At 39.9% G+C, this 24,054-nt stretch overlaps 1 protein-coding gene across 1 annotated transcript; it reads left to right on the top strand.

Annotated features, from left to right (window-relative positions):
* Positions 1-2,038: 2,038 nt before the first annotated feature.
* Positions 2,039-3,555, top strand: LOC147433001 (uncharacterized). Its single transcript, XM_086491690.1, has 6 exons — positions 2,039-2,104; positions 2,204-2,244; positions 2,619-2,650; positions 2,818-2,851; positions 3,117-3,126; positions 3,211-3,555. The coding sequence occupies exons 1-6, from the start codon at positions 2,039-2,041 to the stop codon at positions 3,553-3,555; spliced, it is 528 nt and encodes a 175-aa protein (XP_086347816.1).
* Positions 3,556-24,054: the final 20,499 nt, after the last annotated feature.

Below are 24,054 nucleotides of genomic sequence, written 5' to 3'. Positions count from 1 at the left end.
CACCTAGTGTCCCACTAGGATTTGATTCTCTCCTAGTAGCTATTTAAAAAGAAATATAAGAAAAGTATAAAAAATACATAGAATATATATATATTAGAGTTTACCCTAGATATAGGATCTAGCTAGGGTGTGAGATGATAATGAAATAGTAGAAATAAAGAATCAATGCTTTTTGCCCCAAGTTAAAGAGGCGGAGCTATTGATGCTTTTCCCATAGTATTTTCTGATGGTAAAGTAAGGATATGTTACCCTTGAGAAAAATAATAGGATGAGATAGAAGGCTTATTATTATACTTAAATATGCATATGTACACTATAGAAAATATAATTATGTATCTAAAAAAATACAAGATAGATCTTGTAGCATGCGTTCCCACTATGTACGTGTCACAGCACGACAGCGTCAAGCACATGTTCAACACCAAAGTAACAAGCGAGCTTCTTACATGTCATATGACAAATCGCTCCACCGATGGGGTATGAGAGTGCCGGCTAACTAGCCGGCATGGCAACACATCAAGCAGACATGGCCGGAGTTTAGAGAAGAGCCTCCTCACTTGAGGCTCGGTCTGGCTAGTGATGGGGTAAACCCATTTGGGAATCGGTCTACCTCATGGAGTACTTGGCCAGTGGTTGTTGTGAACTACAACATTCCACCATGGGAGTCAACCAGGAAGGGGAACATTTTTCTCTCTCTTCTAGTCCCACGAAAACACAAGGTGAAGAACATGGATGTATATTTAGCACCTTTGATTGAAGAGATTCAAGAGCTATGGAACGGCATAGATGTTTTTGATGTGTCAAGACCACTTTGTGATCAGTGTACAATGATCAAGTGCATTCTCATGTGGACCATGCATGATTACCCCGGTCTTGGAGAGATTTCTAGTAAGCTTATACTTTGTGACACTCTTTAATGTCTTTGCATTGGTCACTTATATGCGGTTATGTCTTTTGTTTTTGTAGGACTATCGACATTTGGACATAGTGCATGCCCAACTTGTGGACCCTCACTCGTGACAGAGAGACCCGCTCTACTTGGTAGGGTGATCTACCCCAATAACCATCGCTTCTTGTCGCCCACACATAGATCTTATGCTCCACCATGCAATGGGATGGAGCCAATCCATTGGACCATGGCCGATTGGTCAAGACATTGGAAAGAGCATCACAACACATTGCCTCCTCCCAATGATCCACTTAGGGGTATGTCTAGGTACTCTATTTTCTTATCACTACCCTATTGGGCTTCATTAAAAATCCAACACCTATTGGATCCAATGCATGTGTTCAAAAATGTTGGGCAAGCTATATGGGATCACATAGTAGGCAAGAAAGATTCATTGGGGGCTAGAGAGGATATGAGGGCCATAAGGAGGCTCCCTCCTTTGGCCACACCTCGCATGGGGCCTCGGGGGAAGATGGTTCTTCCAAATTCTATCAAGGGTGAATCAAGAGCGGATGAAACAAGTCATTGCATCCATCCGTACTCCAACAGGTTATATGCGTTCGCTCAAGGATGCCTTCACTAAAACTAAGAAAGGAGGATCCACACAACTGTATGGGCTCAAATCCCACGATTTGCACAAGATTCTTCAAGTAATGTGTGTGTGTTTATGTGAGTGTGTGTGTATGTGGTTTAGGGTTCTGGATACTAATAAGTCTCTTTGTTTGTGCTTCCAATTAGCATTAGTGGATTTGCGGACACGAAGGTAAAGGCTGCAATATTCAAGGTGAGAGAAGGCTGCAATATTCAAGGTGGGAGAAGTTGTCAGGTATAGCACAATTGATCCTCCCTCCTAAACTTCACTTTGAAGACTGACTTTACTATGAAGATTATGAAGGGTTTTTTGGTTACAGGTTTGTGAGTTCCAAAGAAATCGAAGTTTCAGCCATTCCAATAGCTCGACTTCTAGCGATTGAATCAACTTGTGCTATTGAGGATGCATTCCCACGTTCTATCCTTGTTAGCCAAGTTCACCTATTGCTCCATTTTGTTGAGGAGATAGACATTTGTGGTGTGGTTCACTCTAGGTGGATGTTCTTTCTTAAGAGGTTCCTAAAGACCTTGAAAGACTTTGTAAGGCTACGATCACAACCAGAGGTATTCATCGATCTTAAGCCTTAAACCTTATTAGGATTGGATTGTATTCACAACACTTTTTATTGGTTACTTTAATCACTAATGGTTTCATGTGTTCAGGCAAGCATGGCAGAGGGTTGGATTGTACAAGAGGCTTTTGTGTATGTCTCTCAATATCTTTTCACAATAGACCCATCATTGCCTCGTTTAAAGACGGAGGAAGAGGATCCAAAAAAACACGCAAACATTCCAAGTGGGAAAGGTTCTCTCATGATTTTGGATAGAGAATTTCAAGTCATAATCAACAACCATTGTCTACTTAATGCTCCCATCATGGGAAAATGGGTGGATATGTATATGGAGGTGCATACAATGAGAGAAAGGGAGAGGGAAGCATGGATGAGGTCGCATGGCCGTAGGCGAGAACCTCCCTTTCCTAAAGAGCTTTCCAAATACCGTGATCTAATTTCAGTTGGGTGGATACACAATGCCATGACCAAGGCCAAGGCACAAGGAGAAAAAATAAGCCCTAAAGAATGGGAGTACGTGCGAGGATGTCTACCAAGGGTAATATACTCAATGTGTTTAGTGTGTGTGTGCGAGTGTGTGTGTGTGTGGGTGTGTGTGTGTGTCATCTTTCTCTCTCTCTCTCTCTCTCTCTCTCTCTCTCTCTCTCTCTCTCTCTCTCTCTCTCTCTCTCTCTCTCTCTCATCTATCCTGATTGGTTTTTGCAGGCCTTCACATTCAACTCTATGTGGTCCTAAGTACGTCATTTTTGAACCCGCAAGATAGATGAGCGTCGAACCACTCACGATAGTGGAGTTATGGGCAACTTTGTCACCAAAACACAAGAGGTGAGGGAATGTGGAACAATAGAGAGGATAATCAAAGTGGATTTCAGAACATTTCACAAATATCTCTTTCACTGCCGATGGTTTGCGGGTGAGGTTAAGAGACATGAGAATGGGCTCTATATGGTAGACTCCGGGAAATTTCATCGCGGAAAGACCGACAACTTGGTGCAACCTAGTAGTTGTGAGCAGGTAAAGTCAATGTGCAACTCACTAAAACATTATATGATACATATAAAACTACATTTATGTTGTTGTTTTCTCTATGACCTATAGGTGTTTTATGTGCCTTGTATATATCAAAGACGACTTTGGTATGTTATTCTAGTCACACCACAGACCAGATCTATCTTTGCAAATACGAACATAGAGAATTTGGCAGATCCCACCATACCATCTCAAGAAGACGCCAATGACGATGATGCAGTTGAGGTCGAGGAGAACCAACCATTCCCAATAACCAACCATAGTGAGGAGGAGGACGAAGATGGAGAGGATGATGATGATTCAATAGGAGAGGCTGTAGAGGATGAATCAATAGATTTATTTGTTGATTTAGCTACCATGGGGTTGGACATGGATGTAAGCACTTGTAGAGATCTCTTGGAGGATGAAAATTAACAATATCTTGTGGATTTTGTCTTCTTTCTCTACTTATGCTGTACAAAAGGGCTATTTGTTTATGAACGCAAGACAATACAGTTTTGATCATCGTTCGCTTGCCATTTCCATATGAATGCATAGTTGACGTAAGATTTTGAGGTGGAAACAAAATATTTTTTGATATAGAATCTCATGGAGTACAAATGAGTAGAGTAGGAGAATCATACCAATAGACGAGGCAAGCAAAGAGAAGAGAGGCACTAAAAATCCCAATGAGAATGGGATTTCTTACACTCCATGCAAAAAGGGGGTACCAATTTCTGAAAAGTAACAAAATAGAATAGAATTTATAGAAAGGGAAAAGTGGGAGAGAAATGGGGGAGGCCGGCCAAGTGGATTCTTCATGCGGTAATCTGCACGGCTATATGCACGGTAATACATGAGGTAATAACCTGCTACTATATACAATTACAAATGGTTACATTATGCCTATCCATATTGATGTTGTTGTGCATAGATGAATTTCTTATCTATGTAGTGTTTTCATAAGCTTGGACCACATGGTCTTATTGGTGCCCAAACGAGGGTTTTCAATATAATTATATCGCACATCAAATAGCATTTGAATACTTGTGTGTGAACATTAGTCGCAGCTTGCCATCCAAAGGTATATATTTTACCTTGTGGATCCGTACTTAGTATGTTACCGATGCCATATGTGTGTGCATGTGTGCTAACTAAGTTGCATTATATGTTATTGATAAATGCATAATACGTCATATACAGGTGTATTTTACATGACCTCATATTATACAGGCGTATTATATGTTGCCATATCAGCAAAAATGGGCAATCAATTTTTATCCTAGTTTTTTGATCAAAAAAATTTCGATCAAAAAATACTTTGCACAAAGAGTTTATCAATTGAAGAATATATTGATTAAAAAAAAAAGTATATATAGCAGCATCGCACCTTGTTGAGACTAGTATTCATCACAAAAGGTACTACATGTCAATAGTAGAGTTAAAAAATAATTTTTTTTATAATTCAAAAGTTATTGAAATTTAAAATAGTTTTAAAATATTTTGATTAAAATAAATTTAAGGTTTTTTAAATTTTGATTGATTTTTTTTTAAGGTTCAAATTATGTAAGCTTTGTATGTTGTGTACAGCTCAAACTCTCACTCATACAAGGTGTTTATTTTGTAGGAGTCACTTGCTACGTGCTCAGTTTACTGACATGTGGAAGTGAATTAGTGATATAATTTAGAGATTTTCATGGTGTGCAGAGTGTACTCTTAAATGACGTTATCAGTCTCCGCAAAATATAATAGAATAGAGGTCAATTTTATTTAGGTAGGTTCACTTTTGACATGCAGATATTTTCTCACCTTGAGGTGAACATAGATAGAAATTTGTTTGCCTTGTGTAAAGCCATCACACTATGCTCTCCCTAGAATCAACATTTAGGAATCTAATGTCCAAATACAATGATATTACATTATCTTTATTTGGATTCCTACGTCTATCATACTGTGTGATCGTACACGTGCAGCAATTGAAGATAGATAAGATTTCAAAGATCTACCGTGGAGTGTAATAACTTCATGTTTGCACTTCAGATAGATATGACAATCGTCAAGGTTTGCAATTAATCCTCATGTTCCAATGAGAATCACTTGCAAGATTTCATTAATATTATCGATTATCGTAATGTGTGAAAGCCGGAAGCTTGCACTTTAAATAAATCGATATAGTGCAATGTGATGATGAAATTTATTTGTATTGTTTAAATAAGCGATTAAGATTATTAATTATCATAATGTGTGAACGCCAAAAGCTTGCACTTTAGATGAATCGATACAGTGCAATGTGAGCATTGTGATTAAAATGCTTTGTTTGAAGTGATGAAGTTATTTAGTGCATGAAAATATAATTTGATTGACATGAGTTTATTGAACAATGACAAGACTATCATTGTTTATTGTTAATTGATAATGTAGCACGAGTCTCATTGATAATGTGGACAGATTTTGATCACTATATTGATCGACAGAGCATTGCTTGTGTAGTTTGTTGCTTTGAATTGATTTGACCTCAAAATTGACAAGTGGATTTGTTGATCTGGCAGTTTAAATTTATCTATCAGCATGGTGAAAGGACATGAGTGGAGTTACGTCCACGAGCTGCGTGCTGAAAGAATACATCTAGATTAAAATGCAAGATGTGCGGCCACAACTTTTGTGGTAATCCGATCAGAATCAAAGAGCGTTTTTTTAAAGTCCCCTGTAATGTGTCCGAGTGTACGGCTCCACCAGGAGATATTCATGCTATATTTCCAAAGTATGCTTGCATAGCAGAGCAGATTCTTGTAGTAGCTAAAAAGAAAAGTGCTAATGCCAAACAAGTTGCAACGGATGTTGATGTTAGGAAATATGACGTAGCTAAATAGATATTTGAGTAGATTACTTAATGGAGAGAGATAGATTTCACACACAAGAGATTATAGAGTAGAGAGAGAGAGAGAGTACACATGATATATGTGGTTCACCCAATGTGGGCTACGTCCACAGGAAAACAGCCACTCAATGGCTTTAGTACTTCAAAACAAGAAGTAGTTTACAAAGCGAATATACCCTTAATAGAGCTCCCACCTTGCTTCACTTTCACTACCTCACACCCACCTTGTTGCATCAACTCCACACTATGAAATGTGTGTAGCAATGGCCTCCTTTTATAGGCCAAAAGGGCTGCCCTCTCTCATGAGAGGTAGCCATGTGTAGTCGCCCTTGTGTAGATAAGTCCAAATCGGACCCTCCAATCCGCCCATGTGTGGTCTCCCTTGTCCACTTTTGAATTCGGCCACCAACCACCGGCCATTGACTTTCGATCACCGGCCACTGGCCATTGACTACCAGCCACCAATCAACCGACCAACCGACCGGTCGTTTTTTGACCACTTTCTGGCCGCCGTCCAACCATAATATTCCGGCAAAAAGGAATATTCCGGCGAGACTGGGCATTAAAATTTTGGTTTCCGGCAAGTGATTTTATTTTTGGCGAGTTATTTTTCTTCACGCATGATGGATTCTCCTGGTAATGGGGGCCTTACAAATGTGCGTTTTTAACACAAAAAATTACAAGGGGTAAATCAGGCTCCATACTTAATAGTTGAAATGTCTGCTGTCAATAAGAGGATAGAGCATGTGTCTACGCAAGCAAATGATCACACTTCCTAGTATACTCCTTTTCATGGACATGCTTCAACGTCAGCAGCAAAAAATTCTAGCTCAACTAAAGTTAGTAAAGCACCATCCAATGGCCAAACATTGTATGAAGTGTTAGATAAGCAATGGTTGCTTGAGTTGCACTTGAAATGGACGCAAGCTTTTGTGGCATACGGTATACCATTCAATGCTATTTGCAACCCCATATTTCAAGATTATTTAATGAGCACAGCCAAAAAAGGGTTTGTGCTTCCCGATTATAATAAGGTGCACACAGAGTATCTAGATAAAGTGAAAGACAATACTGAAGCCATCCTCAAGTGCATGGTGATGGACTTTGTTCCTGCATGTGGTTGATACATAGCGTTGGATGGATGGACCAACTATCAGAAGAAGTTGTTCATCAATGTGATGCTTATCAACCCTAGAGGATCTATGTTTGTAGAAGCCATTGACACCTCTTTAAAAGAGAATACCAATGCTTATCTAGCAAGGATATGAGAGTGTGTCATAGCAAAGGCAGGTGGGCCAAAGAATGTGATTGCAATTGCCACAGATAATGCATCCAATGTCAAGGTTGCAGGAAGGGCTATCCAAATTAAGTACTCAAAGATTACTTGGGTGCCATGTGCCACGCATACTCTTACTCTGCTACTAAAAAACATTGGTAAAATGGTGGTCATAAATGCTACTAGATGCAAATTATGTGATGAAATTTATTTGAGAGCATCAACTTTCATATGATCTTTTTTGAATAAAATCACCCAGCAAAACTTGGAATTTAAATTCAAACTTCCACCACTTAAAAGAGGCAACAAAGTGTCATAAATGTCCTATGAGCTTACATCTATTGTCTCTAGTACATAACAGCAAGGGCTAAATAGAATCTTCCACAAACAAAACATCCAGTGAAACTAGAATACACTTTGTTTGTGGATGATACAATGTGTAATCTTTGCTTTCAACACTATAACTAGAAAAAATAAATTTGACAGCCTTATCATCCAATTTTTTTGCACTGTGTTTGTGGCACCAAAGCATATGCCAAACAGCCAAAAACATGCATGTGCTCAATAGAAGGTTTTCTAACATGCCATGCTTCATATGGAGTCATAGACTGCAAAGCTTTCTTAGGACACCTATTAAGTACATAAGTGGCACACATGATGGCGTCAAGCCAAAACAAATGATGCAAAGCTTGACTTTTGAACGTACATCATGCCATTTTTGTAAGTGACCTATTCTTCCTCTCAGCAACACCATTTTGTTGAGTTGTATAAGGCATTTTAAATTGGTGTTTTACCCCACGACTATCCAGAAATGCTTAAAATTCATGAGACATATACTCCACCCTCGATCAAAACGGAGGATGCCCATAGTACATTTTGAGACATTTTTAGCCATAGACAGACATTTTTTGAAGCACATAAATACTTTGGACTTATCTTCAAGCAGATCTACCCATGCATGCTTGGAGTAATCATCAATAAAAGTCACTAAGTAAAGGTAATTTCCCAAGGATCGAGTTTGCATGGGCCCACAAACATCACTATGCACAATCTATAACCTGCATGTGGTCCTAACTAAACCATCCTTTGGAAACTTAGAATGTTGCATCTTACCCAAACTACAACCTTCACACACATGTTTGACAGGTGCTTCAAGAGGCATCAAAGAAGCAACCATCAAAGTAGCAACTTGGTAAAAATAATATGATCAAAACATATATACATGCCAAAGTTATGCATCTAAAATAGCCTTTGAATCCACAACTACATTTGAAAAATTTTGCCCACACTTGTCATACAAAGTGATCTTATACAGCCCATGGCATAAAATTCTAGATACAATAATTTCATCACCAAAACTGAGATCATGTACTGTACATCTCTCATCCAAAAATTTTACTACAAGACCAAGTCTAGCAAGTACGGATACAGAAAAAAGATTCTTCTTGATCCCAGGTACATAGAGTGCATCAAGTGTGAAAGAACTACCATTTTCCGCAAGAAGCACAAACTTTCCAACTCCGTGAAATCGATAAGAGGCACTGTTGGCACAAGTAAATGAACTCCCATGAGGGACAAACTCAAGAGAGGTGAGAAAATCACGATGTGAGGTAATGTGCTTTGTAGCACCACTGTCAGTGAATCTCTAGCAACAACTGACATGCATGTATCATGGACAGTAGGATTATAGGTACACTCTGGACTAAAAGCCCATTTTGCATCAACATCAACATCACAATCTCCTTTCACAGAAGACTCAACAATAGGTGCATTTGTAGTGGAACCAGCATTTGCAGTGGAACCACCCTCTTTCTTCTTAGCCTCTTTGGTTTTCAGCTTAGGACATTGCTTAAGTGATCAAGCTTTACAATAATAGAAACACATCTTCTTTTTTCCTTTATCACCAAAATTTCCAGACATATTTCTGCTAGCAGAAGCATTAGGAATAGGTGATTTTCCACTCGCAAAAAAACCATGAGAAGTGGCTGCATTATTGTTACCAACTTTTCTTTGAGCAGCAATAAAAGCATGTTCAACTGCACGCTGCCTTGTCTTGTTTTTTTTGGAAAGTGACTCTTGCAATAGTAATGTGCATAATGTATCAAAATTGACAGCTTCAGGATTTCCCTAGGTCATAAGTCTCCAAGTACTAGCAAATGTATGGTAAGAATCTATGAAGGCATCAAGAACAATCTGCACAAGGAAACTGTCTATAAATACTTCACCTACTACAGAAATAAGTTTGATAACCTTGACACCAACAAGGAAAGTATGCATGTGATCTTCCTCATGCATAATCTTTGATTCCAGCTCTTTACGTAGCAATGCAATTTTAGCCTCATGGCGACTTGCATAAAGACCAGTTAGAATATCCCAAGCCTGTTTTGTAGATTTTAGTGAGCGAATGTGAGGAGTAATAGTGGACTTCATAGAAAATGCAATCAATGCATGGGCCTACGCACCTTTAACATCCCCAAAAGGCTTTTTCTGCCATAGGCAAAACAACTCTAATAGCAGCAAGACCTGCAACATCCTCAACATCGCCTACATCCTCAGAACCAGGGTGTACATCAATTCTTAGCACAATATCCTAGACACCCTTTGACACAAGAACATGTTGCATCATGTAAGCCCACATAGGGTAATTGTCTCCATCCAATCTATACTCAGCAGAAGCAAACATCTTGAACAAATCTATGTTGTTGGCAGCCATGACAACTGTCTGTACCTGATGTGAATTGCCCGAAAAGAGGAGAAATGAAACGGGAACAACACGTGCTAAATAGCAAAAACCATAAAAGACTATAAGGGACCTATTATGCAAAAAACGGCACTCAAAATGTTTTAGGACTAACTTATCTTTCCATTGCACACTAAGTAATGCACACTCTGTTGTGTGCCTTGAACTTCCAAGACCATATTAGGTATTTTGGTAAAAATCCCGCATTATGGGAATCTCCAAATTGACCAAATTCTTGTAATTTGGGAATTTCCAACTTAAAGTGAGAAAAAAGGAGACAAACTTGTTGATAAGATAGAGTGAAAATCTTATTGGATTGTGGTGTTGATAAACACCAAAAGTCAAGAGGATGAACAAAGCATGAATTTAAAGAAACAATCTTAATTAAATAAGAGAAAGAAATATTGATACAACTAGAGATCTTGTTTACAAAATTGACTCTTATAGTCACAATAAAAGCTCCGCATAATCTACTCCAAATTTGATGCCATATCCAAATTTTGATCCAAGCGTGGTTGATGTGCACGAGCAAGACTTGCTTTAGGTTTTAGAGCATGCCTTTTTGGAATCTTAATTCTAGAAAATGGTCCTTTATTTTTGGGTCACCATGACCAAACAATTGCATCTACCATTTTCCACACTTGTGGGCCCTTGCAGTTGAGAGCCCAAAAACCCTTCAAGAAATTAGTGTAAGCTTGAGTATCCATCATCCCACTCTTTCTTGCACAAGGTTCCCAATATTATATTGAATCACTTTTTTGGTGGTTTGGTGATGTAGACTCGTTATCAATGTCTGATAAATCCATTGCAAGTCAAACTAGATAGATTTCCATGTCATTTGGAACTAGCATAACAAAGTCACCTTGGTGAACATCAGACGTAGGGTCAAACTCTTCCCATGATCTATCTTGTTGAGGACCACGAAAATGATCATTCAACTCTTCAAGGCCTAGAAATCTTTTTGCTCCTTGTTGTAAGCTCATTGTAGTGGATTGTAGGTGAGAAGAGTCTTGAATTGTTGGCCAAAAATTTCATACAAACCTCCCTCTGATATGGTTGCTTCTCCAAGCTCCTCAATCACCTTACTCGAGTAATCTATCACAGATCTATAATACCGTGGCACATTTGAACCATTCCCTAGATTTTGCCAAAACTTAATATAATTCTTCAACCCTAAAATCACTTCTTCATGAGCCTTGACATATTTAGCCATTGGCACCAAAAGTGGATCTCCATGTGGCAACATTGGATTGTCTTGTATGTCTATTTTCCAAAGGCAAATACTTCCACTCCAACTTGATACACCTACACGTGCCTTATACTACATCATTAGTGTGCGCATCTGTCGCACGTGTCAATGCAAGGAACTTTCTGATACACTGTGTGCGAGCCACAAATGGCTCCAAGCACGCAACTAGCATAAACTAGTAAGCTCAAAGATGGCGATGGTGTGTCACTCACCGCTCTACGCTTGCTATTGTGGAGGATTCCTCGCCGCGAAGAAGAAGGAGCCGCCACTGCACCACGCTCAACCACCTTCGCCGCCACCGTGCCATCGTTGCAATGCTCGATTGTGCACTCTCTTTCTCTCTCTCTCTCTCTCTCTCTCTCTCTCTCATGCATGCACACACACACACACACACAAAGAGATGAAGAAGAAGAATATGGAGATGGAACAAGAGCACTCTTCAATTGCACAAATGAGAGATTGAGTGAATTTTAGGTTTAGTTGACTTTTATATGAGCTCGTCCCATTCACACTTGGGCACCCATGCTTAACCAACTAATCCCTTGAATGTTCCAGTTAGAGTGCGCCTCTCATCGGAGATCACTCTTACCCTTTTCCTATTGGACCGACAAGCCCGGTACCTGACTCTACCAAATAAATAATATGGCATCCATTGTAGGTGATAGGAATGTGCGTGAGGGTTAACATGCCCCCCTTTCTGATGTAGATTCCATCCTCGGAAGCTATTGAGTTGAACCTTGTTCGTCGAGGTGGAAGAGCATTTGAGATGAATGTCCTTAGCCTTCTTTAGTCACTGCAAAATCAAACAACATTAGCATAGTAATTGCATTCTCATATACAATTAAAATGCATAGGCAGTTGTAGGCAAACAATTTGGTTGGTAATAAAATTTTAAACCATTTGTCAGCAGTAAGCATTAAATTGCAATGTAATCAAACGCATAAACAATTGTAAAGATAAAAAATTAAACAAATCCAGGATCGCTAATTTAACGGTTGAAAGGCACTAAAGATTGACTATTAATACCATGGGTAAGCTTCTCAATTTTCTCTGGTCAATTAAGTTGTTTAATCGCGAGAGCCAAGTATTGCATGTCCGAGGGCTAACTAGAGGCTATACCTAGAAGACCTTGTAGTTAAGCTACCATAAAAAGAATTGCTCATGATATCATCACCTTACTTATTTCCTTTTCTTTGACCCCCCAAAGTATTTTCACATTGTTTCAATTTTGATGTGTGTGCTTATTTTGTATGCCTTGGGTTTTTTTCTTTTCAAGGAAAATCACCCACACTGGGAACCTCTAAGGCTCTAGTACCATAGGTGATACATGTGAGTGGAGTACGAAATCAAGATAAGATTTCTCTTCCAACTTAAAATTTTACATTGTGGCACTTTGGATTTTTTGTTTGTTTGTTTTCAACATTTTAATTTTGTAGATTTGGGGGGTCATATAACACTATTACCCTCCCCAGGCTCATCACACTAGTAAACTCCCTTTATAATACTTAAGCTAAAGGTCAATAGGGACTAAGCCCACTAGAAAGCGCTAGTACATTGCACACAATGATGCCTAAATCGGATTAAGAACCTAAGTAACCATAGATTATTAGGAAGGCATTCCCCATGGTATTAAGAGAAGATCTCTAATTCCTAAATTGGTCAAACTAGCTTAGTCAGACTGCTTGAGTTTTAAACCGAAACAAGTGATTATGAGAAAACATTACATTGAATTTAATGTTTGGTAATAAGAAAATGCACTGAATATTATGCTACCAATCACAATTAAAACAGATAAACATGGATGCAAAAAGATAAGGGGCAATGCTAATGGACAAGAAACACATGTTTGTGTTGATGGTCGTGCTTGATTTGAAGTGTGAACGAGAGAAAGATTCCATGCAGGTCCAAATCCTAACAACAGCAACACGTTCCTGTACACACTAGGAAACACAAAGAATACCTCTAGGAGGTACATCAATGGGAAGAAAGAACTTTGATGATCATAATTCTAAAACAGAAACACTCCTATTGTACTAATCCTACCTACCCTCCATCACTCGAGTGATGAGGATCAAAGATGTTTTATGACATAGGTTTTTGTTCAGTGTACCGGATGTGAATGAGTAGGTCTGGGCCAATGTTTTGACTTTTATTGTGCATACTCGTTTGCTAATTTCTCTTGCTCTTTATTATTTTTGTTTTTTGTGAGTGTAAGTCTTAATATATACATTCCCTAAGATTGGAGATTGAGAGGTCAAAGAGGAAGGTAGAGAGGGGAGTGAGTGAATGATGACTACCAGAAAACACTTTTTAATCTTTTTTTGTGAGTATAAGGCTTTATATATACATTCCCTAAGATTGAGATATTGAAAGGTCAGGGAGGAAGGTTAAGAGGGAAGCAAGTGAATGATGGATGTCAGCAAACACTCCCCCCTTCCTTGGGTAGATCATACCGTTTGAAATGTGCTCGTCACCCTTTGAAACCAGTTGTTCCACTTGGTACTAGGTGAGGATTTTTGCTAGTAGTTTTATATTACCTTAGGTGCCTCCTCGAGTTGAAAGGGTGGTAAGGTACTCTCCGAGGATCGAACTTGAAGTGGTTCATCAGGTGATTCTTGAACACTGGGAGGTGTGGATTCCTTTGTAGCTTCATGGAGGTCCACTATTGTAGGTGGAGGATGTGGAGAAGCTTTTACCTCTATGTATGCATTACATGAGGAGCTAGAAGCTTCATGGGACCCCCCCTTCCTGAGCTAGGTGGAACAAATCGTTCTTTCTTTGGTACCCAAACTAGCTCTAGAGAGGGTGTGTAGCATTCTATGATTTTTTTCTTTCCACGATTGCCAATGCGTTTTGGAGCTACATGATTGGGCTCACATGGGTCAAGTGACAAGTAAGAACACAATTTACATTTTGGCACTTAGATTTGATCATTTTCTTGATAGTAGCCTTGGGTTTCCAATAGTCGTTTAGGAATCCACCGCCATGTTTCCTTACATTTCTTGGGGCGAGTGGGAAGTTTCTTACAAGGCTTCTGTTTTTTAGCACTAGCTATGGTCGCTAAAGAAGCTTTAGGGACCCACTTGTATGTTTTCTTCGTTATATTAGGATGAGTCTTGTCATAAGCTATATGCATTGCTTCTAGAATATTTAAGGGTACGGGCATTTCATCCCCCTCAGATAATACCCAGGTCATCGTTCCTTTTTCCTAAGTGTATATGGTTGCTGCTAGGTGGACCCAATCCACATTGTCCAACTCAGACATCCCAAGTAGTACATCCAGATAAGGAGAATCTTCCCCAGCATCAGTGTCCGCTTTACACGTGTAAGAATACTACAATGGGGCCGAGTGAACTGTGGTGTCAGATTTATGATCAATTATAAACCTGTTTCCTAGAGGATGTTCTCGACCAGTTACAAGATCCACTCGAATGACAGAATCTTGGAACTGTAAGTAGACATGGGTTTTACACCAGTCATGCACCATTTTGGCTTCCCTCATGAAAGGACGTCCTAAAATCATCTCAGATGACATAGTGTTCTCGAATAAATCCATAACAATGAAGGTAACTCTTATTTTATGTCCAAAGACCTTGATCTTGAGATCTTCTAGCATCCCAATAGGTTTAACAATAGACCCATTGGCGATCTTCACTACTATGGTTGTGGTTGCAAGGTGAGGTCTTCCGATAATTTCCTAGAAATTTTTAGTCACAATCCTAGCCCCAGCGCCACCATCAAGGATTCCCTTCATAGTTAATCTCTTAGTAGTGTTTGGTATGGTCGCATTGGATTCATCACCCTCAAATTATTGTCCCAACTTGTTAACAGGTATTTCTATAACAAGGTTCTCATCTAGGTTGGGTTGTGGATCTAAGTGTTCCTACTCTATTGGAATCTCCCCAGCTCCATCCATCTGTGCAAATTGTGGTAGCCCAAACTTTAGTTCTCCATGAGGAGGGCTCGAAGAGCTGAGACTAGCTCAGGGTCTTTATATAGTTTGGACGTGATGGTGGTTCTAACTTCTGAAGATAGGAAATTCATCAATTTGGCAATGTTTAGCGGCACCTTTTGGGCTTCAGTCCCTTGACGTGGGGAAGATGGGATCTCCATTTCTTCTATAGAATCAGGTAGTCCCTCTATAAACATTCTTTCCATCAAGAAGTGAGTACGCCCACTTTCCCGTGACTTTAAGTCACTTTCTTCTTGGATGACACTAGGTATGGCTAAGGGTCTATGGACTTGGTGAGCTTGTTGTTGTGTAGGGAAAACTATGTCTAAAATCAGGATCTGCCTAGGTGCTGGTTCTAGATCCCTTTGGGTATCTTCTACCAAACTCCTTAATTGCTTGACTCACTGGTACCATAGGTGTTGGCTCCTCGGTAACCTCAATCAAGTTTAATGGCGTGAACTTTGGTGCATTTGGATTATTTGGACATTGGGCAATCAAATGATCTATGCCACATCGATTAACATGAGTATCAACATTGTAGACGTGCTCGCTTGATTGGTTTGCATCAGTGTGGCGTTCTTTTGTAGCCTAATAGGACACCCGGCTACACGATGTGGACCTCCACACTCATAGCATTGAAGAGGTGGTCTCTTAGCAGTGTAATTGATATTTTGGCCTCTTGCCGCAAGAGCAGCTACTTGATAGATAGGTTTCACTTGTCCCCAATAGTTCTCCATGTAGTATTGAGGACTTTCTTCAAGTACATCCATGCCATAGGCAACATTAGGATCTATATCTTCCTCACAGCCTTCCAAAAAAACAGTAGATGACTCACAACCCACTTTATTCACAGAAGTGATTCTTGGATGTGGTGGTTGTGGTCCTAGCATTGGAGTGGTAAGGGTGTTGTTTGAACAACATTTTGGGCCCTAGGGACCATATTTTGTGCTGTTTGTTCAAGAGATGGGGCCGGCATCAATGCAGGCACTCGAGGTGTGTCTGTCCATGCTAAGGTTGGTCTATTGGCCATCACGTGCTTAAATACTATGCAATCCTTAGCTTGATGACCATACCTTACACATGCATTGCAATTCCCATTGAATTTTACTCTAAAAGTAGGGCATTCACTGGTATTATGCGGTTCATAGCATATTCCCTTCTTAGATACATATGATTGTTTTGCGGAGCATGATTGTCTCTAAGACTCTCTTGAATAGCCTTCGTGAGATCTGCTAAAGTCATCTCATATATCTTTGGCTCCTTAGCAATAGGCTTTAGGGTCATTGGCTGATGCCCCGATGCTTGCGAGCTAATAGATTTAGGCTCAACAGACACTCTTTATCCTTGAATCATTAAATTATCCTCCAATTGGATCGCATTGGTGGTGACTGCTTCCCAAGTGGTGATACCTCTACACTACAAGAGGTTGTGTGCTCTTGTGACGCTGTTAGCGACGGAAATACACTGGGTTTTTATAACCCCCGGCGTCGCTAATAGCGTCGCTGCGAGAGCGTCGCTATAACCGTCGCTATGAGCGTCTCTATATAGCGACGGTCATAGTGACGGTTATAGTGACGTTTACACAGAAGTCTATAGCGACGCTACAGAGCCTTAAATAGCAACGGTTATAGCGATGCCCGAGATAATTTTTTTTTGGTGACAGGGCATTGAATGCCCTACCACCCATCAACCATATTATACTTGATTCACTTTTTAAAAAAAGTGCAAGGGTAGATAATAGACCCAAAATAGTCACCCACAAGACGCTGAAGCGGTCCGGGGCGGGCAACAAGAAGAGCAACCTCTAGACACCCTTCAAGGCTCCCGTGCTGCTCAATGGGGCTGGGGCACAACACAACACAAACCAAAACAACAAACCCCCAGCCAAATCCCAACTACACAAGGGGCACCACCTAGTTTAAGAGCGAACTAGGACGCAAAAGAGGAGAATCGTTAGAGCAACCCACAAACAAGCAAGGAATTTACACTAACCCTAACACCAATGGAACACTCTCACACAGTAAAACACGAGAGAGAGAGATGGTGTACAACTTAGCTTCAACTTTATATTTTGCACAAAAAGGAACTTAGAGCTTGCATTAGGAGATTTCGGAGGTCTTTTGGAGGGCCTTTTGGTAGAGAGAGGAAAATAAGCTCCTCCAATGAGAGAAGAGCCTACGTTACGTAGAAAAATAGATTGATATTAACAAAAATATAAAAGGTGTCCCTCTCCTCATTTAATAATCTAGTGGTCCTTGAAGACGAGCACTCTCTTTTATTTAATGCGAGCACCTTTTTTAGAAGGTAGATGCGGTGCATTTGATACGGGATACGTCATCACTAGAACTCAAAAAGTCACAAAACTATCAAGTGGTGGAAGATTTTGAAACTTTTGATACTGCCAATGCGGCCGGAACGCACATATCTCCTAGAAATGAATGTCCAATTGCCTCGCTTAGACATCCAAAGAGGCCAAAAATGTCAAACACCCCTAAAAGAACATTTTACTAACGGCGCGCGAGGGGGCATTCCAAAATTTTGGAATGCCTCCTCGCGCGCCGTTAGTAAAAAGGCCCTTTTTCCCTCTTTTTAGGGAGCTTTTTGAGAGGAAAATGTCCAAAAACCTCTAAAAAGGGGCTTTTTGGAAAGATAAGTGTCCAAAAATCACTAAAAGGAGCTTTGACCTACGGCGCGCGAGGAGGCATTCCAAAATTTTGGAATGCCTCTTCGCGCGCTGTTAGTAAAAAGGCACTTTTTTCCTCTTTTTAGGGAGCTTTTTGAGAGGAAAATGTCCAAAAACCTATAAAAAGGGGCTTTTTGGAAAGATAAGTGTCCAAAAATCACTAAAAGGAGCTTTGTACTAACGACGCGCGAGGGTGCATTCCAAAATTTTGGAATGCCTCCTCGCGCGTCGTTAGTAAAAAGGCCCTTTTTTCTTTTTTTTAGGGAGCTTTTTGAGAGGAAAATGTCCAAAAACCTCTAAAAAGGGGCTTTTTGGAAAGATAAGTGTCCAAAAATCACTAAAAAGAGCTTTGTACTAACGGCACGCAGAGGGGCATTCTAAAATTTTAGAATGCCTCCTCGCGCGCCTTAAGTAAAAAGCCCATTTTTGGAGGTTTTTTGACATTTTTTGCCTCTCCGGAAGTCAGAATGAGACAAGTAGACATTCGTTTTTAAGGTATTTTGGCGTTCCGGATGCATTGGTGGTGTCAAAATCCTCAAAATCTATCACTATTTTACAGTTTGTGACTTTTCAACTTTCAGTGATGACGTAAGCTGCATTGAATGCGTCGCACCTACCTCCTGAAAAAGACGCTCGCATTAAATAAAAAAGTGACCGTTTTCAAGGACGATTGGGAATATAAATCTACTTTTTAGAGTGTCTAGTTGTCCTTTTGGACGTACTCACAAGGTGCAAGTGCATTTTAAAAAAAGTTTCTAGAGAGAGAAATACAATTTCTTACAAGGCCCTCCAAATGACCTCCGAAATTTTCTAATGCGGAATCAAGTGACAAGATTTGGTTATAGCATCACTAGCACATTGTCTTAGGGTTATGGGAGCCCTCTCACCATCCACCCTCGTACAATGGTAGCCAAACAATAGCCAATGAATCACAAGCAACAAAACCACAACCTTCAATGAAACAAGTCACCTTATGAAGCTGAATGAGTTTGCCAAGCTAAATTGGAGGAGAAGCGTGAGCCTTTGGACATGAATTGCACCCAAAACTACCAATTCATTGATGTTGGGGTAGATACAACAATGGTAGGAATAATATCTTCTACTCGCACTCACTCAAACTAGCTCAAGCTTTTCTATGCACCAAGGTGATGGTGTATAGAAAGCTTACTCTCTCTTTACAACCCAGATAGAACTGTGTGTGGTACGCTCAATCTAGTGTGCAATGGTATAGTGATGTCTTTTACAAGGAGGAATGGATTATATTTATAGGTTTTAGAAGCCTTGATTAGGATTAAGCCTAATCAATTTTATTAGGAAGATCAAGGATTATGAATTTTTATGAATTTCAAATGAGAATGGGGTCTCTCTTTTCTCTTGAGTCACATGGATGTGGGCTCAAGCAAGAGAATTATTGATGTGGTGAAAGGAGAGAAACTTCCATCGGAGTGAGTGAATTTGGTTTATTTGTGCGGTTTCCTACTCCATATGTTGATAGTGTGGGTGCATTTTTACAAGAGAAGTTAGTTGTTAGTGGTAATAATCACTAGAATTGTTAGTGATACATTTACAACGGGTAGGATGAGTTGATTTGATGAAGGAAGAGGGGTGAATTAAAAGAGAATCATTGAGATAGTGAAGCTTTGAAGAAGCTTGAACTCACCCTTGTGTAGATTGTGGAAAAAATGACCGCTAGTCTTCTTCTTCTTCTTCGCTTCTTTACACCGCCGCCACGGTTGACCACCACGATGAAAAGAGGATTTGTTGATGAAAAATCCTCAATTTGCAGAAGTTATCATGGTTAAGATGTTGAATTTTAGATATTTTTAGGAGAGGTAAATGAAATTGTAACATAGAAGCAATAGGGAGACATGGAGAGGGTGTATGTATGTAGAGGTTCATAAAAGAGCTATAGGGATGAGAGAGAAGGGTAATGGTGAAGAGGGTGGGAGAAGCCATGGAAATTGCAGGTTTGAGTGAGGGAAGGAGAGGGAGGGATGTGTAAGAGTGAGTAGGTGTGTGGAAGGGTGAGAGAAGACTATGGGCTACTTGTGAGAAAAGTGGGCAGATTGGGGTCCACTCAAAAAATCATATCTCACCGCTGGTAGCTCCAAAAATCATGAAAACATTTGAGGTGATTATTTAGAGCATGGGCTACATTTTCTCTTTTGACCACTGATCCAAATTCGGAGTGGAGATAGGTGCCAAAATTCTCACCAAAAAGCCTTTTTTTATGCCTACAAAAGTCTTTTAGTGGCCCCCTCCTTTGTTGAATTTGTACAATGCATCCAAGAGTGAGTCCCTCCTTTGTCATATCATAATACAAAGCATCCAAGTTGCCCTTGACACATGCATGGAGGAGGATTATTGGTGGATAAAGAAATATATATATGGTGGGACCAGTGTATGGGCTATTCATGGACGTTAGCTCAATGAGCACATGGTGTTAGAATAATGAGTAAAAATAATAATAAAAATATGGAGGAGTTATGGATATGGAAAGATATTGGAATCATATGATATGGTCCCTCTTTGAATTATTTTGGGTGAAAGAGGAAAAGGTATGCAAGTAAATAATATAATAAATGTGACCAATGAGTAGAAATCAATTTTTTGTTTTCACGAGGGTGAGGGTGAAAATGTGGGGGTGATTTAAATGTGGAGAGAGAGAGAGAGAGAGAGAGGGAGAGAGAAAGAGGGGAAGGGAACATGAGAGTGAGGAGAGGGAAGGAGCATACCTGGCTCTCCTTCCTCTCCTCGTGTGTGTGTGTGTGTGTGTGGAGAAGAAAGAGAGAGAGAGAGAGAGAGAGAGAGAGAGAGAGGGAGAGCGTTACCTGCTCCTTGCTTGAGGGCGTCGAAAAACTCAGATCTGAGATCTGAGTTTTTGGGCGCTCTCTGTTTTTTTTTTTTTTGCCCATCCGGCGTCGTAAATTTGCGACGCTCATAGCGACGCCGGGATTTTTTTTTTTTGAGCGTCGCTGTGTGAGCGTCGCTAATATGACTAGCCTCTTGTAGTGCTAATGGCTAGGCCATTGTAGATATCCTCATGTCATAATTCCCTAATCAATCTATCAAGAAATTGATTATTATTGAAGTGATCATTTGGATTACAACGAGAATTCAAATGCTTCAAGAGACTAATAAACTCTCTCACCGACTCTCCTTCCTCTCGTTGGGCTTTCTGGAGCTGAGAGGCTACACCCCAAAGCACTCCCTCTCGTATGTATTCTTTCAAGAACAATCTCCTAAGAGTAGGGTAAATTGTTTTTTCTTCCACCCTTAGGGTTCTATACCAATCCCCTGCCTTCCCACTTAAGGTTAGGCTTAAAGCATTACTCTTATGCATGTCATTGTGTTCTCCTAGAGAATCGCAATTTGTTCAAACAATTTGATATGATTTCTCATATCCCCATCTCCACTAAGTTTTTGTGTGAGCTTGTGTATTTGTAATGCCTTACTTCTAGGTTCTCTATCAGGCGTGTTACGCATATTCTCAGCAATAGATCGACCGATAGCTTGAGCAAATGTTGCCAAGTCACCTAAGTGAGCACGCACAGTGGGTGAAGGCGCTCCAGAGACTACATGTGGAGTAGGTATTGGCATTGGGCTTGGCACATAGGAATCCCTTGGGTTCCATGTTGGGTATACGATGTTGTGCCATGTGGTGGCCCAAGGTTCATGTGGGTGGCCCTAGGCATAGCAGATGTCGGATGTGACATGCTAATGCTAGCCGGTATATCCCATGGAAATAAGAGCTTGGGTGTTGTGGTTGTGGAGCATAGGTAGTTGAAACAATGGGATGGGTAGGGACTACATGAGTGCGATGACCCATAGGTGCATACGATTGGTACACACTTGTAGGTACTGTTGCACGCATTGAGCTACCATGTAGTGGTGCTTTACTAACAAATGAAGTCCATGGAATGTTTCTCGGCATGCCCATCATTGGGGTAAGCATGGTAGCCATGGTGTCATCGAGGGAAAGATGAGCTAGACTTGGAAAGGTAAAGCTATCACTTGTGGGCTCAGATTGCACCGAGACCACTGGCAAAACAATATATGGGGGATCCATCGGACTTATCGAGGGAGTCTCCATTTGTGATAAGGTTGGTTGTTTAGCCTTTTCTATATCCAAGAATCTCATGAGACCCATTGAAGGCATGTTTATCCCCTTGTTCTATCTCTCTAACTCAATGACCCTATGGATGACCTCACAAACTCTTTGTTGTTGATCCTCCACACTAGTGATAGCCGTTTTTCGGCTCTCCATTTCCATAGTAAGTTACTCCACCCTACCAAATTCACCCAAACGCTATGGCTATCCCTACCATTTCACTGTACATAGGCATGTGTGAGTTAGGGGGCTTTTCCCATATCTTCTTAAAAACCCTCAGCTAGCTAGTCACTGGGCTAGTTGAGCCAAAAAAATAAAAAAAATAAAAAAATAAAAGTATATTATGGCCTTTTTGTGTGTACATATATCATTCTATATATGGCCTAAATATAGGGATTTTTTATAATTATTTTGGTATTTTATTTAAATATTTCTACTTAAGTGTGTGTTTTATTAAACCTATGTACACCTTCATTCATCCTCTTACACCATAATTATATTTTTTGCCAATATGTACATACTCTAACCTTATATTTTTTCTTTTATATAAATCACCCTCACATTTTCACCCTCACCCTCGTGAAAACAAAAAATTGATTTCTACTCATTGGTCACATTTATTATATTATTTACTTGCATACCTTTTCCTCTTTCACCCAAAATAATTCAAAGAGGGACCATATCATATGACTCCAATATCTTTCCATATCCATAACTCCTCCATATTTTTATTATTATTTTTACTCATTATTCTAACACCATGTGCTCATTGAGCTAAAGTCCATGAATAGCTCATACACTAGTCCCACCATGTATATATTTCTTTATCCACCAATAATCCTCCTCCATGCATGTGTCAAGGAATTGGATGCTTTGTATTATGATATGAAAAAGGAGGGGCTCACTCTTGGATGCATTGTACAAATTCAACAAAGGAGAGGGCCACTAAAAAACTTTTGCATGCATAAAAAAAGGCTTTTTGGTGAGAATTTTGGCACCTATCTCCACTCCGAATTTGGAGCAGTGATCAAAAGAGAAAATGTAGCCCACGCTCTGAACAATAACCTCAAATATTTTCATAAGTTTTGGAGCTACCAGCGGTGAGATATGATTTTTTGAGTGGACCCCAATCTGCCCACTTTTCTCACAAGTAGCCCATAGTCTTCTCTCACCCTTCCACACACCTACTCACTCTTACACATCCCTCCCTCTCCTTCCCTCACTCAAACCTGCAATTTCCATGGCTTCTCCTACCCTCTTCACCATTATCCTTGTCTCTCATCCCTATTGTTCTTTTATGAACCTCTACATACATACACCCTCTCCATGTCTCTCTCTCTATTGCTTCTATGTTACAATTTCATTTACCTCTCCTAAAAATATCTAAAATTCAACATCTTAACCATGATAACTTCTGCAAATTGAGGGTTTTTCATCAACAAATCCTCTTTTCATCGTGGTGGTCAACCGTGGCGGCGGCGTAAAGAAGCAAAGAAGAAGAAGAAGACCAGCGGTCATTTTTTCCACAATCTACACAAGGGTGAGTTCAAGCTTCTTCAAAGCTTCACCATCTCAATGATTCTCTTTTAATTCACCCCTCTTCCTTCATCAAATCAACTCATCCTACCCATTGTAAATGTATCACTAACAATTCTAGTGATTACTACCACTAACAACTAACTTCTCTTGTAAAAATGCACCCACACTATCAACATATGGAGTAGGCAACCGCACAAGTAAACCAAATTCACTCACTCCCATGGAAGTTTCTCTCCTTTCACCACATCAATAATTCTCTTACTTGAGCCCACATCCATGTGACTCAAGAGAAAAGAGAGACCTCATTCTCATTTGAAAATCATAAAAATTCATAATCCTTGATCTTCCTAATAAAATTGATTAGGCTTAATCCTAATCAAGGCTTCTAAAACCTATAAATAGAACCCATTCCTCCTTGTAAAAGACATCACTATACCATTGCACACTAGATTGAGCGTACCACACGCAGTTCTATCTTGGTTGTAAAGAGAGAGTAAGCTTTCTAT

This window comes from Adiantum capillus-veneris, chromosome 20 (genome assembly GCF_014529385.1).
Source record: "Adiantum capillus-veneris isolate H3 chromosome 20, ASM1452938v2, whole genome shotgun sequence".
Taxonomy (NCBI): Eukaryota; Viridiplantae; Streptophyta; class Polypodiopsida; order Polypodiales; family Pteridaceae; genus Adiantum; species Adiantum capillus-veneris.
The sequence above is the reverse complement of the archived record's forward strand: the minus strand, read 5'-3'. Positions and strand labels throughout refer to the sequence as shown.